We start from the raw sequence: 16,928 nt of genomic DNA on the forward strand, positions 1-16,928 counted from the left end.
ATCTGTTGTCACAAAGCATTTTTATACATATAATTACAAGAATCTGCAAAATTATGAATTTAAATGCTTTTCTCATTGATGAAAAGAGCAGAATTGGTAGATCACCATGGAAATAATTCTACAGAAAGATTTATTTGATGTCAAAGAAATAACACATTGATACACAGTACTTAAAGCTACGTTAACCGAGAATGAGAACGGCTCATTCAAGATCGTTTGGAGCAGCGTACCTTCCATTCTTCGGAGAGTAGTTGCCAGAACCAGAGAGAAAGAACGAGAAGGAGCTCTCTGCATCCTCAAATAGAGGTCGGGGGAATTCTTGAAATCCGGCCATACTACTCGTGTCAAAACCCAAAGGCGAGAAATAGTTTGATGGGTCGTCTCGGGACCTTTCTACCTCCATTAAACCTTGACACGAGTTGAAGTCCAGTTGCTCGACTTTATTTGTTGCTTCACTCTTGCTTTGCCCTTGATCAGACGGTCCGGCTCCTTCGTGAGGGATGGCCGGGGTGTGGCCTTGAAAGAGGGCAATGTGGCCGAAGAGCTTATCCTTCCTAGAGAAGGTCGTGCCACACGAGCAAAGCCACTTGTCTCTCCCACAATGCTTCTCGTGCGTTTTCAGATCTGCAATGACCGAGAATTTCTTCGCATGGCAGCGGCTGCAGGTGTAGTTCTTGTCGCAGTGGGTTCTCTTGTAGTGGTTCTTCACGCACAAGATCGTCTTAAGAGGCTGAAACTTCTTGTGATCCTTGTTGCGCTTGCAGCCGACGTAAGGGCAGGAGTACCTCTTGATGAAGATCGGATCCGAGCTCGATTCCTTATGGGGCTTGGCTAGGGCTGCCGGAGTCTTGTACTCGTCTCCATGGCCTCTCATGTGCATCCGTAGATTGGCGTCTCTCTTGAACCCCTTCCCGCAGATCGTGCAGAAATGGGTGTGAGGCGCAAGAATCTCCTCCTTCTCGAGCTGCAGGATTTCATACGAGCCAGGAGGGAGATTCTCTCCTTCCTCAGCATCGTCATCGCTCTTCATTTCATGATCCTCAGAAACGCCCGTTGGATCATGGCGTTCCTCCATCTTGTTATGGACAACATTGTCAGTCGTGATCCCACCAAATTGGCCGAGCTGGCTTGCCAAACTCTCGGAGTTCTTCAAAGACGGGAGAAGGCTCCCTGCGGTGGATATCAGCTGAACTATAATCGAGGTGAGATCAGCCGTGATAAGCTGCTGTTGCTGAACCAAGATCTCGTCAGCTTGGTTCATAGCTTGGCCTCTGCGCCCGACAACTAACTGGACCAAATCCTGCAGCTGATGAATCTTCTTCTCCAAAAATGAGAGATTGTTCAGCATGGCGCTCGGATCCCAATTCTGCATATTACCCGACCCATGAGCCTCGGGTATCTGCTTACCATGAAGATCCTTCTTTTGCCTCTGGCTATCAACGTCAGACGCAAATGACCCTTCGAAACCAGAAAATTGTTGGCCTGAAGTCCTTACAACGCAGCCATTGAACGAGGATTCTTCCCACTTCGGGTGGTGTCTATCAAAATCTGTGAACGTTCGGTTATTTGTATCCGTGTTGAGTGATTCATGACCCGATGAAGACTTTGCCCACGTTTCTGCACATAGCCTCTCGTCGGGGTCCATATTAAGTTTAGAATTCGCAACGTGAGATACTAAATCTGCAATCATAGTAGGAAAGGTGCAAAAGCTTTAGCAGAAGTCAGGTGATAAACAAACCAAAAACCAACACGGCGATGAATAGCATACACGACAAGCACGCCTCAACGACTTTCCACAACCACAGCAGCATGAATTTCAAGCCTTTCAAAGATGCAGATAGTTGGAAGCAAATAGATTTCGAATTGATGGGGAACGACACGAACGAGAAGAGCTTCGAGAAAAACTAATAATCTCTACCTAGTGAAGGGTGTTATCCACAAATCAAGCTTGCATCTTTACCATGTTTGACAAATTATCCCCAATTAGAATCAAAATGACCTAAAATCAGCTCCCTCAGCAAAACCAGATAAAGAGAAAGTAAATCATTCTGCTAAATCCAAATAATATTCTATCAATTTGTAATTAGGAACTTATATTACTTATTCAATCATTGATTTCTACTGCCAAGCTATAAGATAAACACCAATAGAAGTAAATTTGCTTCAACTTAATAAGAGGAAATTAAGGATCTCTGTTTTTCATTGTTTCTTTTCTCAACTACAAGAAATCCCAAATCACCAAACAAAACATAGAAAAACAGATTTCATATATTTATTCTCTAAATAAGAAAAAGATTATTTTTTTATTAGTTCCCAACATTCTCAGAGAACTCAGAGTCACATCCTAATTCCTTTTTCGATCAAATCAGGGGATTCAGCTCAGAGCAAAGCAATTCAAGAATCAAAGCTAACAAATCAAGAAAATTCAAAGCATAAAATTCAAGAGCAATTGAATCAAAGCATAAAATCAAGAACCCAAAAAGGAGTAGCAGAAAAGCAGTGATCCAACAAAATCAAGACAGCTAAAAATAGATAGAAACTCACTAGATTAAAGAGAAGGCAGATGCAAATTGAGAAAGATCCTTTCTAAGTTGAAAGTCAATCCATATATATATATCACCATCTCATCTCTCACCATGGATGTCAATTCATTACTTAATTTCTTGCACAAATTTTATATTTTTTGGCTCAATAAATTAATACACCATTTATTTATTTATTTATTTATTTTTACCACTTGCTACCACTCTTTGGGCTCTGTAAATCGATTATAAATTTAGTTATTTTGGATATTTATTCTGTAATTGTAATTGGTTGAACACGTTATCTGATAAATATTTGAATTATTGATTTTTTTTTTTAATTGAAATTGAGAATTTTTAATTTGTCATTGCTTGTAATTGTAATTGATTGGACACATTATCTGAAAAATATCCGGATTATTAAAAATTTTCTGAAATCGAAATTGAGAATCTTTACTCTTTTTAACTATTTGCTAGTTTCATTTAATTAATCTATTCATACTTTGCCTCTATTTTAGTGTAATTTTGTGTATTAAAAAGTTGAATTATTGCGATCTTGACTTTGAGTTGGGAGTGGGTATCTTCCAACCAACCTGGATGCTTCTCTAAATCTCACTCTCTCCATCGATTCTTGTAAATATAAAGTCTTTTCTATAATTTTGACATTAAATTTATTTGGAGACCGTGTCATATCTTTGACAGTTCCAATAATAAATTTAATTCAAATTGCATAGGTTAAACTAGAATTAATAAAATGAAATTACTGGGATATGGTTGACAAAGTTACAAAATATGAAGTAAATTAACTTAATCAAAAATAGAAAGAAAAATCACTAAAAAATTAAGGTAAATTTGATCATTAAAAGAAAATTAAACACAGCTTGTATGTATTAGAATAATACAAGTGGGGGTTGAAAACGACTTCATTTAAGTCGGATGAATTTAATACAATATGATCAAGACTTTTTCTCTTTTGATTGCGACCATTGACTTCGTTGGGAATTTGAAATGATGGAATAATGTTAAGTCCAAATCTATGTGTTTATTCAAGTAACTCTCATCAATTTATTTTATTTTGAGCTACAATTCTTGTACAATAGTTCGATTCGATAATATGATTTGTAGGGTTTAATACAGTGAAACGTCTGCCATCATATACTGTTATCAGTTAATTAAAAGTTTTTTTTGTAATTGCACCATGTCGGATCCAACATATGAATTGGCATGAAGCCAAAGTTCGCATAAAGGGACATTTGAAAATAAATAGGGTGATACCAAAAATTCTAATGAATGGGACCGGTGATGCTTAAAAGAGTTGGGATGAACAAAAACATCCAAAAACCAAAGCATTATTGTTTGACACCAATGCATATAAAATTTCTAGCTTAGTCTTGTAACCACATAATTTTCATAATTTTTTTAAAAAAAATAGGATTCACGTTCCAAATTTCTAACAATTTAAATTGATTTTTTTTTACATATTCCAGTACTACGCAAACTTTCAAACTAATAGTACTCCACTATCATTGCAAGTTCATTTACTCTATCGACTAAATATTCATTTTAACAAGTTCATAGTATTACATGAGAAAATGTATTCTATTTTTCGAAGGTAAAAAGAAATATTCTGTCGGTGGATAAGATTTCATCAAGAATATCGAAAACCCTTTTCGAGATTTTATTTTCGGAATAAAAATCAAAATGAAAGTGCCACTTTGGAGTTTTCATAGGCATGTTTATTTATTTATCCACGTGCGTTTTAATTTTCAAAGCAATCCAATTAAATTCACATTATATTCAAGTTGGGGTAGTCATATGGTGCCATATTTTTCGTACTAGACAATTTATATATTAAACCTATATTTATAAAAAAAAATTGAATTTGGTTTGACAAATCCAATTAGGAATTGTATACTCTGATACGTCTTTTATTTCATGGTACTTGCTGCGCCTGCTTGGTGGGCTTAAATTCCTCATTTTCTTGTGTCATGATCAATTCTTTTAAGTTGAATATTAAAATGTGTCATCTAGGTTTAGCCACTTTTGAGTGAAACATTTTTGATAATTCAATTTTATAAGTTCGTGAAACTAGTATATCAAGCACAATTTCGAACCTAAATGAGATTCATAGCATGTTTGAAAAGAGCCCTTTACTATGCCTTTCAAAAGAAGGTCTTTTCATCTTCTATGTTCGTATTATTTTCTTTGACACAAAAAAAAATTCACTACTTATTGAGTGAGGTATTTTTTAACACAAAATAAAAATTAAACTTGATTTATAAAATTAATCATATGATTAAAGCTATGAAATGAAAAACTTTCATAATCCTCAAATTTATTGAAAACAATAATATTTAATAGAAATATAAAATATTATTTATAAATACAAAAGTGCTTAGAAACATTAACACTAAGTAATCAGTCGATTCGGTTAATAATTCGAATTAATTTGTCGATTAACCAATTATAAAATTACAGCAGAATAGGATAGAAAATACTCGTAGTTCTGTTTTCACTCCCATCGTGGTCGAGTAAAAGGAGGTGCAACCGTGCAACTTTGTACCTTCTACGGTTACAAATGTTTCAAATTTTGCTCTAGTTTCTCAATTACTACATCAATTGTGTATTGGAGTTTCATTTCATCAACTCATTAATGCTCATGGAATACTTTTGTAGAGCACCAAGTTTTGAATTAGAGACCATAGTCTAAATTAGAAACTAACATGATCATTACCTAATGTTTTCATTGGTTATTCGATTATAATCAATCAATTATCGGAATAAAAAAGATGTTATGAATAGTTCATATGCTCTAACCCAAAAGTTAAAGTTAGGTAAACCATAATCTACTTCACACTCAACCTACAATTTCCGTCCGCGAATAGGAGTCTCATTTCCATCCGACACAGATGGATGGAAGAAAATAAGTGGAATGTGGGTCCCACTTGTGTGTATTAGTTTTAAATGATATATGAGTGCAATGAGTTAGTAGAATGTATGACTCCTTACCATTTATAGTAATAATGATCTGGGACTCCTAATCGCGGATGGACTAAAATGACAAAACATGACTCCTATTCGCCGACAGAGAGAGTATTAATGAACAAAATAAAATAAATTGCAATTAAAAAATAAAAAATGAACACACAGATTACACACTCTCTTCATTATTTCTTGACATTACCGGTAAAGTTAGTTGAGCTTAGGAATATCCGCCTCCTTTCCTTCGATGAATTCAAGAAAAATACCCTCTTTTTTTCCCTCTTCTTTTCCCTCTTCACAGCAAATACTCTAACACCCATTTCATCAAACACATTCTCTGCCTTCTCCCCAATTCTCTCTCACTAAAACCATGGCTCATTCCCACCTTCTCCACACTTCCTTCGTCCCCACCGCTCGTCCCGCCCTCCGCCGCCGCCTTGGCGGCGCCGCCCACCTCCCCCGAAAGGCCCATCTGATTCAATCCAAGATCCGCGAAATCTTCATGCCGGCGCTCAGCTCCACGATGACGGAGGGAAAGATCGTGTCTTGGGTCAAATCGGAAGGGGATAAGCTTGCTAAGGGCGAATCAGTCGTCGTGGTTGAGTCCGACAAGGCGGATATGGACGTGGAGTCGTTTTACGATGGGTACTTGGCCGCCATTGTCGTCGACGAGGGCCTCTCAGCTGCGGTTGGATCCACCATCGCTTTCCTCGCCGAGACTGAGGAAGAAATCGCCCTCGCCCAATCGAAAAGGTCGTCTTCTCCCGCCCCTTCAGCAGCCTCCGCCGCTGCTGGCAGCAACGATGCCCCGACGGTGCTTGATGAAATGCCGAGCCCAGTTTCTGCTGCTGTAGCTAGTGTCAGCAGCAATTCGGCTGCTGTGGGGTCGGCTGTGCATCCGGCGTCTGAAGGGGGGAAGAGGGTGGTGGCGTCGCCTTACGCGAAGAAGCTGGCGAAGGATTTGGGGGTGGATTTGAAGGGAATTGTTGGGAGCGGGCCAAATGGGAGAGTGGTGGCTAAGGATGTGGAGGCTGCTGTGAATGAGGTTGCCACGGTGGCTGCTGCAGCTGCGGTGGCTACACCGAGTGGCGTGGAATTGGGCTCCGTGGTGCCATTCACGACGATGCAGAGTGCTGTGAGTAGGAACATGGTTGAGAGCTTGGCCGTGCCGACATTCAGAGTGGGGTATACTTTCACAACAGATGCTCTTGATGCTTTATACAAGAAGGTAATGGTGTTTCATTTCATTGCTTAGTTTTTCGTTTTCTCGGTGAATTACTATTAAAGTTTCAATTTTGTGGAGGTTTTAGATCAATTCTTGGTGAATTACTATTAAAGTTTCGATTTTGTGGAGGTTTTAGATAATTTCTATGTGAATAGGAGCTTAACTCAGTTCGTAAATTGAATAAGAGGAAGAGCCGAAGAGTATTTAGAAGTTTAGTAGGAGTTCTTGAGAAAATGTGTGATGAAATGCTTAGAAGTTTATATAGACAATATAAAACATGACCTCGTTTGCAGTTTTATTGAAGAAATGAGTTTCAGGGTTACGATAATTTGCAGTTCTTTTGACCTTGACAAAATTGGTTTGGGAATGGATCGAATTGGTGTTGTTCAATAGGTTTGCTTCAAAGGAATGCTTGTCTTTTCAGTTTTTGATGGATTAGATAAGTTTGTTGAAGTTAGTATAAGACTGAGCAGTTATATAGATGATATAAGACATGATCTCATTTGCTTTTTGTTGAAGAAACAAGTTTTATGAAAATGACACAAGAGGGAATAATTTGCAGCATAGACAAAATCGGTTTGGGAATTGATCGAATTGGTGTAATTTCAATAGGGTTTGCTTCTTAGAAATGCTTGTTTTCTCGGTTTTGTGGATCAGATTGTATGGCTTGTTGTAATATTTCCCGATTCCTTATCAGATCAAGTCTAAAGGAGTGACTATGACAGCATTGCTAGCCAAGGCAACGGCACTTGCTCTGGTCCAGCACCCTGTTGTGAACTCCAGCTGCAGAGACGGAAAGAGCTTTACGTATAACAGTCATATCAACATTGCAGTAGCAGTAGCCATAGACGGTGGTTTGATCACACCAGTACTTCAAGATGCTGACAAGGTCCATAATACTCTCTTGTCTTTTATCAAGTTTCCTGGACAGTTTTTTGTGTTGGCTGTCTTCTTTCACTTTTGCTCATCCTTTTTGTCGTCCCCTTTCGTCTTAGATTGATATTTATTCATTATCGAGAAAGTGGAAGGAATTGGTTGATAAGGCACGAGCGAAGCAGCTCCAGCCCCAAGAATATAATTCGGGTAACTTGTTAACCTCATTGGTTGAAATCCGCTCGTTGCAGTTGATTTACACTTACCATGGCTGTCTCATTGCTTCACAGGAACTTTCACACTGTCTAACCTCGGAATGTTTGGCGTGGATCGTTTTGATGCTATTTTGCCACCGGGAACTGTAAGCTTTTCATACATAATTCGAGAAAGAATTTATTGTGTTGCCCGTAGAAATATCATTTTGCTGCACCATATTAGGAAATAACGAACCATATATGTGATTTCCATAGGGTGCAATCATGGCTGTCGGTGCTTCTGAACCGTCTCTTGTTGGTACAAAGGATGGCCGGATCGGACTGAAAACTCAGATGCAGGTAAGATCACGCTCGTGATATCCAGTTATATTGAAACTTTAAATGTGATTAACCTAAACTAAGAACTTCTCGACTCTGCTAGGTAAATGTAACAGCAGATCATCGCGTGATATATGGTGCTGATCTGGCAGCCTTCTTGCAAACCCTGGCCAAGATAATCGAGGACCCTAAAGACCTAACGCTGTAGATTTTTCGTATAATGGGAGATTAAAGATTCCGTTTGAGTATCACCTCGTCCAGTTAAACTACAAGGATGCCCTCGCTCAAGATGAATCAAGATGAGGATGCCTTCGAACAAGAGCACCCGAGCCATTGATACATAACGAAGACGTTGCATGAACAAGGTAGTGTGGCATATGCTTTTTATGTTATTGTCAAAGTTGAAACTATTACATACACTTCATTTTTTTGGTAAGAGGTCCTTTTATTGCTTGTATTGTTTTGATCTTGAAGCTATGAGTTTAATAATTTGGGCTATATGGTTCACTTGTTCTTAGGTATATATACTGTGGTTGTTAGAATTTTACTAAATTTTGGTTAAAATTATCCAATTGTAAGAATAGAAATTACAACTTACAAAGAAATTAACAACTTACATTCATCAATATCATAAACAACCAAAAATCTTATTTACATCCCATTATATTAAAAAATAAAAAACTTCAGAGTAATTAAAAACATGCCAACCCCTCAAGTCAAGTGAAGCAACAAACATAAAAAAAAAGAAAAAGAAAGGCAAATTGATTGAAACAAGTAATCAAAATAAACTAATAACTAGGAGTACTAAAATACTATTACACCATCTCTATCAAATATGTTGATATTCATATCACGAATGAAGCTACCTAAAATCAGATTTGGTAAATGGGGTTTTTCTCTAAGAAATAGTCACAAATCATAATGAACTTTAGGCTTCTCCCTAAGCCAAGACTCCCACCACGTTATCATTCTCCTATTTTTCTGTCTCAGAACACAACTCCCACAATGGACACTCTCTCCCCACATTTAAAGCACGAAAACCCTATTCCTGTCATGGTGTGCCTTCCCGCAACGGGCGTAGTGAGCGGCCATCGCGATGCCACAACAGAGACCCATGACCCGTCGACTCCCGTCCCCTGTCCCGGCCCAGCCAGCACCAACGGAGGGGGGTGGTGGCCGCGCCACCTCCCCCTCCCAACTCCATTGTAAACACTCTTTACATTTTCAGTAGCAAAAGACTTGAGAGAAAGAAAGCTCGGGGTGTAAAGCCTCATCTGGTAGAAAATCTTATCGTCCGAATCAATTAGATCATCATCAATTTTTCGAACAGTTTTAGTGTTGCTGGAGTAGTGTAATAGCTGACCCGTTCTACGTGACATGAACATATCACCATTTTCGAAAACTTCAATGGGATCAAGTTGTCTTAAACAACCCAAATAGTTATCCACGAGCATCCTTAACTCTTTTGTCCAAGATTTCTCATCTCCATATTCCTTCATCACCCATATATAAAACACCGGATTCCAGCCGTCGCATACACATAGGCAGCCCCTTAAACTAGATATGCTCCTGTCTTTGTAACTATCATCACAAGGAGGACCCGAAATGGTACTAAAAAATTCTGTTTCAAGATCAAGGCGAGAAATTTGTGTGGGGATTAAAGCGCCCGTATTTTTCCACCACTAATGAAGTTTTCCGCAAAAGAGTGCCATCACTGCATTTCCATCATAATGTTGGAGCTCGTCACATTTGCTGATTCTTCTCCACAGTCCAGTGCCAAGAGTGTATACTTGGCACTCAGATTCACTATAATATTGATGGGGAGGAGGTGTTTGTAGCGGTCTTTCTTCGGAAATCCTAACCACCTTGTATTGGCCACTCAATCTGCTCACTCCAAATCCATAAATCTCAAATGTAGTTTTACAGAAAGGCCGTCTAGGACAAGGAAGCTTGATATATTCACGAGTGATTGGATTGCACACGACACGATCCATGTCGTTTTTCAAAAATATCAAACCATTGATTGAACTATGAGTTAGCATGCGAAAAGGGAGCTCAAAGTGGAATAATGTATTCAAACGATTGAGATCAACAAGCCCATCCACGATTTTTTCCATCTCTAATTCCTTGATTTTTTGAATACGTACAACGAGACATGGGAGAGAATTAGAAAGATGGGACTTGACAAACTCGGGTGTCGTGAGCAGATCGAGCCATGGCTTAAAAACACACTTGCCACTCATAGCAGTACGAACATCGAGCCGTGAGAGGATATTTAATACGATTTCTGATGGTATATTTAGGAACAAGTCATCCCCTATTTTGGATTTTGCTGTCTTCTTCATTTCACACTAGAAAAAAAAAAGTGGAAATTTCAAAATTGATTTTGGGGCTAAGCTAAAACCCTAACTCATTACACGAAAATTAATTCAGCAAATTCAGTAAGGCAAGAAACAAAATTGATATATGGATGCTACTTTATTCTAACTACTGAGTAAAACAAGCACCGATTTACCAAGAAATTTCGAAAAATAAACTCATATAACCATGAAAACAGAGAGATACAAAACTGCCGGATTTAAAAGAAGAAGAAAAAATTGTAATAATTCACCTTGTAAGGGAATGCGGTGGAGTGTGGCACCGCTGCAGCGATGAAGATGGAAGTAGTCGGAGATTGGTAGTCGTCTTGTGTCGAAATGTGATGAAATTTAAAGTTCTCCAGTTACAGTTTTTACGTTTATCTTTTTCAATTGAAATAAAGTTTTTGTTTTTTTTTCATTAAATATTTCTTTTTCCTTTTTTTTTTTATCCACCAAGAAATGTTTCACTTCATATTTAGAAGGTTTGATAAGTGGACCTCATATTCTACTAATTGATTCTACTCATATTTCTTTATAAAATCAATACTCAATTCGTCTCACTCTAATTGGAACATTTTAGATCGGCACGAGATTTTAGAACTAGAAATGCAGTACTCCATCTCCGTCCCAATTAAGTTGAGACAAATCTTTTGGGCACAAAGATTAAGATATTGTGTTGAAAAGTAAAAGAGAGGAATAAAATAGGAGAAATAAAGAGAGAGTAAAATAGGTGATGAAATAAGGTAAGAATGATTATATATTTTGTTTTTTGTCAAAAAGGAAAATGACTCAACTTAGTTGGGACATCCCAAAAAGGAATACGACTCGACTTAATTGAGACGGGGGGATTATTATTTAGAGTGGGACATCACAAAAAGGAAAATGGTTCTCTTAGAGTGGCCCAAAAGGAATATATAAAGTAGATCTCACATTCTACTAACTTTTTCTATCCATTTTATTTTATAAAGTTAAAAAATTTCTTAAAACTTATGCCAGTCTCATGGATGAAGGGAGTACTTCCCCTGTCCTTGAAAAATAGAAACTTTTGAAACGGTGCGAGTTTTAATACACAATTGGTGAAGTATGAGTAAAGAGATAAAATAGTAGAAGTAGTTTCAAAATAGAAAGTTTGTGTTTTTAAGGGACCGACAAAAATTGAATTGTTCTATTTTTAAGCGACGGAGGTAGTATTTCATATTTTATTATCATATTAATACTCTCACGTCCTATGTTACTCGCATTTTTTAGGTCGTAAATTTGTGATTAAGTTTTTAGTGTTTAAGTATAATGAGATAAATTAATAAGGATACACTTAATTAACTCTAATAGAAGTAAATTAAAAAAAGGGCCCTAATTCGTACTTAAAATAAAAATAATGAAGTAGTTTAAGACATCAAAATATTAAAAAAAATGCGAGTAACATATGACATATTGGATATATTTATTGATTAAACTTCATTTAAAAAAATTTAAAAAACATTACAAATTCCTAAAAGTTAAAAATTTATATAATTTAAATCATAAAAATTAAAAACTAAATAATTTGAATCCTAAATATTGAAAATTACGTAAATAAAATCATGGTCGGTAGGCCCAAAAATTTCTTAATTTTAGTTTACAAAAATAAGTATAGTTAACATAGTCGTCAAAAAAAATATACAAAGTGGTAAATGATGTATATTTGGTAAAGTAAGATGGAGGAAAAATATGGTAGAAGTATTATTAGTGGACTGTTGCGTCCATATTTAGAATGATGTGTAGGATCAGTATTTGTTTGAAATTTTCTATTTTTAGACTTAGTCCAATTTTAATAGACATCCCAAAATGGTAAAATTTATCTACTTTTATGGACAAATGGACTATATAAGAATAAATAAAGTTATTATTTTTGTCACTACAATTGATGTGGTAGAGTGGTAAAGGAGTGGGACTTTGTATCCACTTGATGACTAAGTATCACAACACAATATAAGAGCATCCGCAATAGCGGATGTCCTGGCGGACTTCCGACTGGCGAGCGTGTCGTCCGCACGGGACATCCGCTATTGCGATGTTTGAGGCGGACACAGAAGTCGGGGGAGGACGAGAGCTCATTTGCGGCTGAGCACGGATGTCCGTCGGGTCGTCCGTCGTGACGTCCACTATTGTGGTGATGCAGCGGACATCCCGATTTCCGATTTTGGTTTTTGAAATAAAATAGTTGCATTTTCCTCGTATCCGTGTCGAAATTTTAATTCCGTAAATTGCATATTTGTGAATTTGTGAATTTTGATATTGTTTTTGTCCGCCGGGATGTCCTTGGGGATGTCTGCTATTGTGCAGTGGGATGTCCTTATGACGTAGCACAAGTTGTTTTTGGGATATCCGCCGGAATGTCCGCCAGGAGTCCTATTGCAGATGCTCTAAACGAAATTAATGAATATACATTCAATCAATTAATTGGATCAATTTTTTGAATAAACAGTGTCCCATCCCACCGAATCAGGCACCGTTACGGATGCTCTAATACTCTTCATTGACGACTATGTATTACAACACCATATAAACCGAAATCTAGGAATATTCATTCAATTAATTAGGTGGATATCAATTTTTTTTTAATATCAAAATTTTAAATTATCACTATAGAGTAATCTAAAGCATGCCAAGCCCTTAAAGTCAAGTGGAGCAACAAACATTAAAAAGGACATACAAATTGATTAAAACAAGTAATTAAAATAAACAAATAACTAAAACTAAAATACTCTCCCACCATTCTCCATCTAATATATAGCTTTTCATACCATGAGAGAAACCTGCAAAAATCAGATTTATATGGTCATTGGAGGCTGGTATTGTCAAGGCAAAATGGCTGCACAAATTCATTGCATAATATAATTATAATCAACGCGGCTGCGCCTCACCTGGCTCATTTAGCGACGCCGCAACAGCGGCCATCCCCCGTCCCGGCCCAGCCATCTCCTACGGAGGGGGGGCGCTGGGTACACCTCCCCCTCCTAACTCCATTGTAAATGCTCTTACATTTTCGGTAGCAAAAGTCTTGAGAGAAACAAAGCTCAGAGTGTAAAACCTAATTTGGTAGGCATGTTTGTCGCGTGAATCAAATTTTACTTGTTTAACCGTTTTAGTGTTGTTGGAGTAGTATAACGGCTTACCCGTTCTACGTGACATTAAAATATCACCATTTCTGTAAACTTCAATGGGGTAAAGTGATTTTAAACTACCCCAAACATTATCTTTGTGCATGCTAAACTGTTTTGTCCAAGATTTCTCATCTCCATATTCCTTCATCACCCATATATCAATCACCAGATTCCAATTGTCGCATACACATAGGCAACCCCTTAGACTAGATAGGCACCTTTCTTTGTCATCATCATCACTAGGAAGACATGAAATAGCATTAAAAGATCCTGTTTCAAGATCAAGACGAGAAATTTGTGTGGGGACTAAAGCACCCGTACCTTTCCACCACCAATGAAGATTTCCACAAACAAGTGTCATCACTGAACTTTCCACAAGATGTTCAAATTGGCCACATTTGCCGATTCTTCTCCACATGTCAGTGCCAAGAGTGTATACTTGACACTCAGATTCACCAGAATACAAATTCGGAGGTGTCTGTAGCGCGGAAATCCTAACCAGCTTATACTGGCCACTCGTTCTGCTCACTCCAAATCCATAAATCTCCCATTTAGTTTCAGTGGAAGGTTGTCTAGGACAAGGAAGCTTGATATACTCACGAGTGACTGGATTGCACAAGATATGATCAAGGCGGTTATTCAAAAATATCAAACCATTGATTGAACAATTAATTAGCATTTGAAAAGGGAGATCAAAGTCAAAGGCTGTATTCAAACGATGCCAATCACGAATGAGATCAAGCTCAATCACCATTTTGTGCGTCACTGATTTCAATTTAAGATTAATCTCAGTTATAGTGAGACATGGGATGGATTTAGAAAGATGGGACTTGACAAACACGGGTTTAGTGAGCAGATCGAGCCATGACTTACAAACACACTTTCCACTCTTAGTGGTACGAACATCGAGTCGTGAGAGGATATCTAATATGATTTCTGATGGTAGATATTGAAACAAGTCTTCCCCTATTTCGGATTTTGCTGTCTTCTTCATTTCACACTAGAGAAAAACAGTGGTAATTACAAAATTGATTTTAGGGATAAGCAAGAGTCACTAACTATATCAACTCCCTTGCAATTAGCAAAGTCGAGATCCTTGAGAATTTTACCTCAAGCAAAAGCAGCGACTAGCCCGTTCACAAATTGATCATTAAGGTATAAATTTCAGCAACAGATAAGACTTCCACACAAGTGAACTTCTAAAGTGCAGGTATAATCTGCATTGTGTCAATTTTATAAGCTTAAAGTGGTTAAACGAAGCAATTTACATAGTTATAATGCTTCACATACATGTTTATACTTTATAAATAGAGTAATGTTAAAAATTTTCAAAGATATCTGCAACAAGAGAGTGGCTGAAGATATCACAAGTACAAGAAGAATACCAATACCATAAAAAAGGGAAACATAGAAATCAACTGCTTCAAATGAATAATAACTCACTCAAGCAGCAACCTCAGGCATTCAAATGATCAAACTTGACTGCATATACAAGAGGGTTGTCCACAACTGCATAATAAAAAAATTGGCTGCGAAATGGAAAGCAATGAAGGGATTAATCTCACGAGATTACATCATAGGTTGATATAAGAAATGTATCATAACACATAAGTTACTACTTCCTCTGTCCCACTACAAGTGAGGCGTTTCTTTCTGGCCGTGTTTTTATGAAGATAATAATAAATAGTTAGAATTGAAAAAAATTAAAGTAAGATAGATAATAATATAGAAGAGAGTCGTTCATACATTATTATCTTACTTACTTTACTTTATCTCTACTCTAACTATTTATTATTATTTTTGCAAAACAATGTCCGATTTGGAGCGCCTCACTTGTAGCGGGACAGAGGGAGTACAAAAACTCAATATCATATCAGTATGATTAACTAAATCACCAAACTTGATATCTAAACAAATCAAACTATTATTCACATTCGCAAATCTAATGATTTAAGAAAGTTAGTTCATAAATAAGTATATAAGCTCCCTATCATGTCAAACAATGAAACAATAGAGCATATAACAATATTACCAAAGTCTTTCAAAATAACTTACCTTTTAGAGCTGCAAAGTGCAACTTAGCGAATTCCTCAGTATTTTAAACCAATTCTAGCACCATGTTTAATGAGAAACTCCACAATTTTGACATGTCTCCTTTTGCAAGAGGAATATCCATTGAATTATTATACAAATTATGATTACATAACTTGAATAAAAAATTGTAGATCAGACAATTGAAGCATCATATTGTATTCCCAAAAATTGATACATGAGATTAAGCTCGACCTGATTGAACCTGATTGAACGAATTGAACCTAATTCATCTGACGAAATCAATTATAATTGAAACATGAGATCAAGCTCGATTTCCCGAATTGAATCGATTCATCTCAATCGTTTTAACATTTATGATGCCAAACACAACAAAAACGATCTCAACACACCAATCCAATCGAGAATGAAAAATTTCACCTTTTTCTCCATAAGCTTAGTGAATAAGCGTTTTGCTTAAGTGGCGGAGATGTTTGGATAACACAGGGAAGGCGATCGTTACCGGCGGTGGATCACGGTGAAGGAACGGCGGCGGAGATGGGGTGGATGAAGGCAGAGGCTATGATGGGACGCAATGTTAATGTTTATATTGTTTTATTCCTATTTTAAATTGCTTTTGAAATTTTGGGATGCAATTTTCAATTCTCCTCTAATTTAAGTAATTTTGGGACGTAATATATAATGTTTCTTTGATTTAAGTTATTATGGGAAACAATTTTTAATATATTTCTAATTTAAGGAAATTTTTATTTGCCTCTCTAATTTATGAATTTTTAAAAGAGTAGTGATTTAGAGACATAATGTCATCATGCCATAATACTCTCATGTCTTTATGCCATAATTATATTTTATATGTGGAAAAATATAACCAAACGCTATTTTTGGATAAAATCAATTAGCATGATCATTAGTAGGGGTGGGTCGATACGATATATCGTATCGAAAACATTGTATCGTGTATTGTATCGAAAATATCGATATGAAAGAATTTCATACCGTTATCGTATCAAAAGTTTCGATATATCGAATTTCGATATAAAAAAATTTCATATCGTTATCGTATCGATATTTCGATATATCGTACCGAAATTCGATATATCGTTAAATATCGATATATATCGAAAATTTCGATATATATCGAAAATTTTCGATATATATAGTATTTTCGATATAAAACGATATATCGCGATATAAGGAAATTCATATCGTTATCGTATCGAAAACTTACGATACAATAT

At 36.7% G+C, this 16,928-nt stretch overlaps 3 protein-coding genes across 7 annotated transcripts; 1 reads left to right on the forward strand and 2 right to left on the reverse strand.

The window, feature by feature from the left end:
* Nucleotides 1–51: 51 nt before the first annotated feature.
* Nucleotides 52–2,655, reverse strand: LOC125204861 (protein SENSITIVE TO PROTON RHIZOTOXICITY 1-like). 3 transcript variants are annotated; one of them, XM_048103616.1, is made up of 2 exons: nt 2,545–2,655; nt 52–1,680 (listed from the first exon to the last, which is right to left on the reverse strand). In XM_048103616.1, exon 2 carries the CDS (start codon nt 1,643–1,645, stop codon nt 203–205), a length of 1,443 nt encoding a protein of 480 aa, XP_047959573.1. In that variant the 5' UTR covers nt 1,646–1,680; nt 2,545–2,655; the 3' UTR covers nt 52–202. The 3 variants fall into 3 exon arrangements, with proteins under 3 accessions (XP_047959573.1, XP_088918163.1, XP_047959572.1); XM_089062037.1 differs by lacking the exon at nt 2,545–2,655 and adding an exon at nt 1,919–2,519; XM_048103615.2 differs by lacking the exon at nt 2,545–2,655 and adding an exon at nt 1,769–1,904.
* Nucleotides 2,656–5,766: 3,111 nt separating this feature from the next.
* Nucleotides 5,767–8,633, forward strand: LOC125207387 (dihydrolipoyllysine-residue acetyltransferase component 5 of pyruvate dehydrogenase complex, chloroplastic-like). The gene is made up of 6 exons (XM_048106699.2): nt 5,767–6,732; nt 7,427–7,618; nt 7,725–7,812; nt 7,893–7,963; nt 8,073–8,156; nt 8,239–8,633. The coding sequence occupies exons 1-6, from the start codon at nt 5,875–5,877 to the stop codon at nt 8,341–8,343; spliced, it is 1,398 nt and encodes a 465-aa protein (XP_047962656.1). The 5' UTR covers nt 5,767–5,874; the 3' UTR covers nt 8,344–8,633.
* A 4,394-nt stretch (nt 8,634–13,027) lies between these two features.
* Nucleotides 13,028–16,283, reverse strand: LOC148923706 (F-box protein CPR1-like). Of its 3 annotated transcripts, none has more exons than XR_016132606.1 (4): nt 16,111–16,283; nt 14,748–15,167; nt 13,399–14,244; nt 13,028–13,290 (listed from the first exon to the last, which is right to left on the reverse strand). XR_016132606.1 is itself a non-coding variant. In XM_089060681.1 (4 exons), the coding sequence occupies exon 3, from the start codon at nt 14,630–14,632 to the stop codon at nt 13,457–13,459; it is 1,176 nt and encodes a 391-aa protein (XP_088916807.1). In that variant the 5' UTR covers nt 14,633–14,638; nt 14,748–15,167; nt 16,111–16,283; the 3' UTR covers nt 13,028–13,290; nt 13,399–13,456. The 3 variants fall into 3 exon arrangements, 1 of the variants encoding a protein (XP_088916807.1); XR_016132605.1 differs by having other exon boundaries at nt 13,399–13,877; nt 13,960–15,167; XM_089060681.1 differs by having other exon boundaries at nt 13,399–14,638.
* Between the last annotated feature and the right edge of the window lie 645 nt (nt 16,284–16,928).

The sequence above is a fragment of the Salvia hispanica genome, chromosome 6 (assembly GCF_029641045.1).
Source record: "Salvia hispanica isolate PSC_SH4W2 chromosome 6, Shi_PSC_v1, whole genome shotgun sequence".
NCBI classification, from domain to species: domain Eukaryota; kingdom Viridiplantae; phylum Streptophyta; class Magnoliopsida; order Lamiales; family Lamiaceae; genus Salvia; species Salvia hispanica.

What these genes read in the sequence shown, in the direction of transcription:
- LOC125207387 (XM_048106699.2), top strand. Translation starts at nt 5,875, where the DNA reads ATGGCTCATTCCCACCTTCTCCACACTTCCTTCGTCCCCACCGCTCGT. An exon ending in TTGATGCTTTATACAAGAAG is followed by an intron (nt 6,733 to 7,426) that starts GTAATGGTGTTT and finishes ATTCCTTATCAG; the next exon opens with ATCAAGTCTAAAGGAGTGAC. An exon ending in CTATTTTGCCACCGGGAACT is followed by an intron (nt 7,964 to 8,072) that starts GTAAGCTTTTCA and finishes TGATTTCCATAG; the next exon opens with GGTGCAATCATGGCTGTCGG.
- LOC148923706 (XM_089060681.1), bottom strand. Translation starts at nt 14,632, where the DNA reads ATGAAGAAGACAGCAAAATCCGAAATAGGGGAAGACTTGTTTCAATAT.
- LOC125204861 (XM_048103615.2), bottom strand. Translation starts at nt 1,811, where the DNA reads ATGCTGCTGTGGTTGTGGAAAGTCGTTGAGGCGTGCTTGTCGT. An exon ending in CGTTGAGGCGTGCTTGTCGT is followed by an intron (nt 1,681 to 1,768) that starts GTATGCTATTCA and finishes CTATGATTGCAG; the next exon opens with ATTTAGTATCTCACGTTGCG.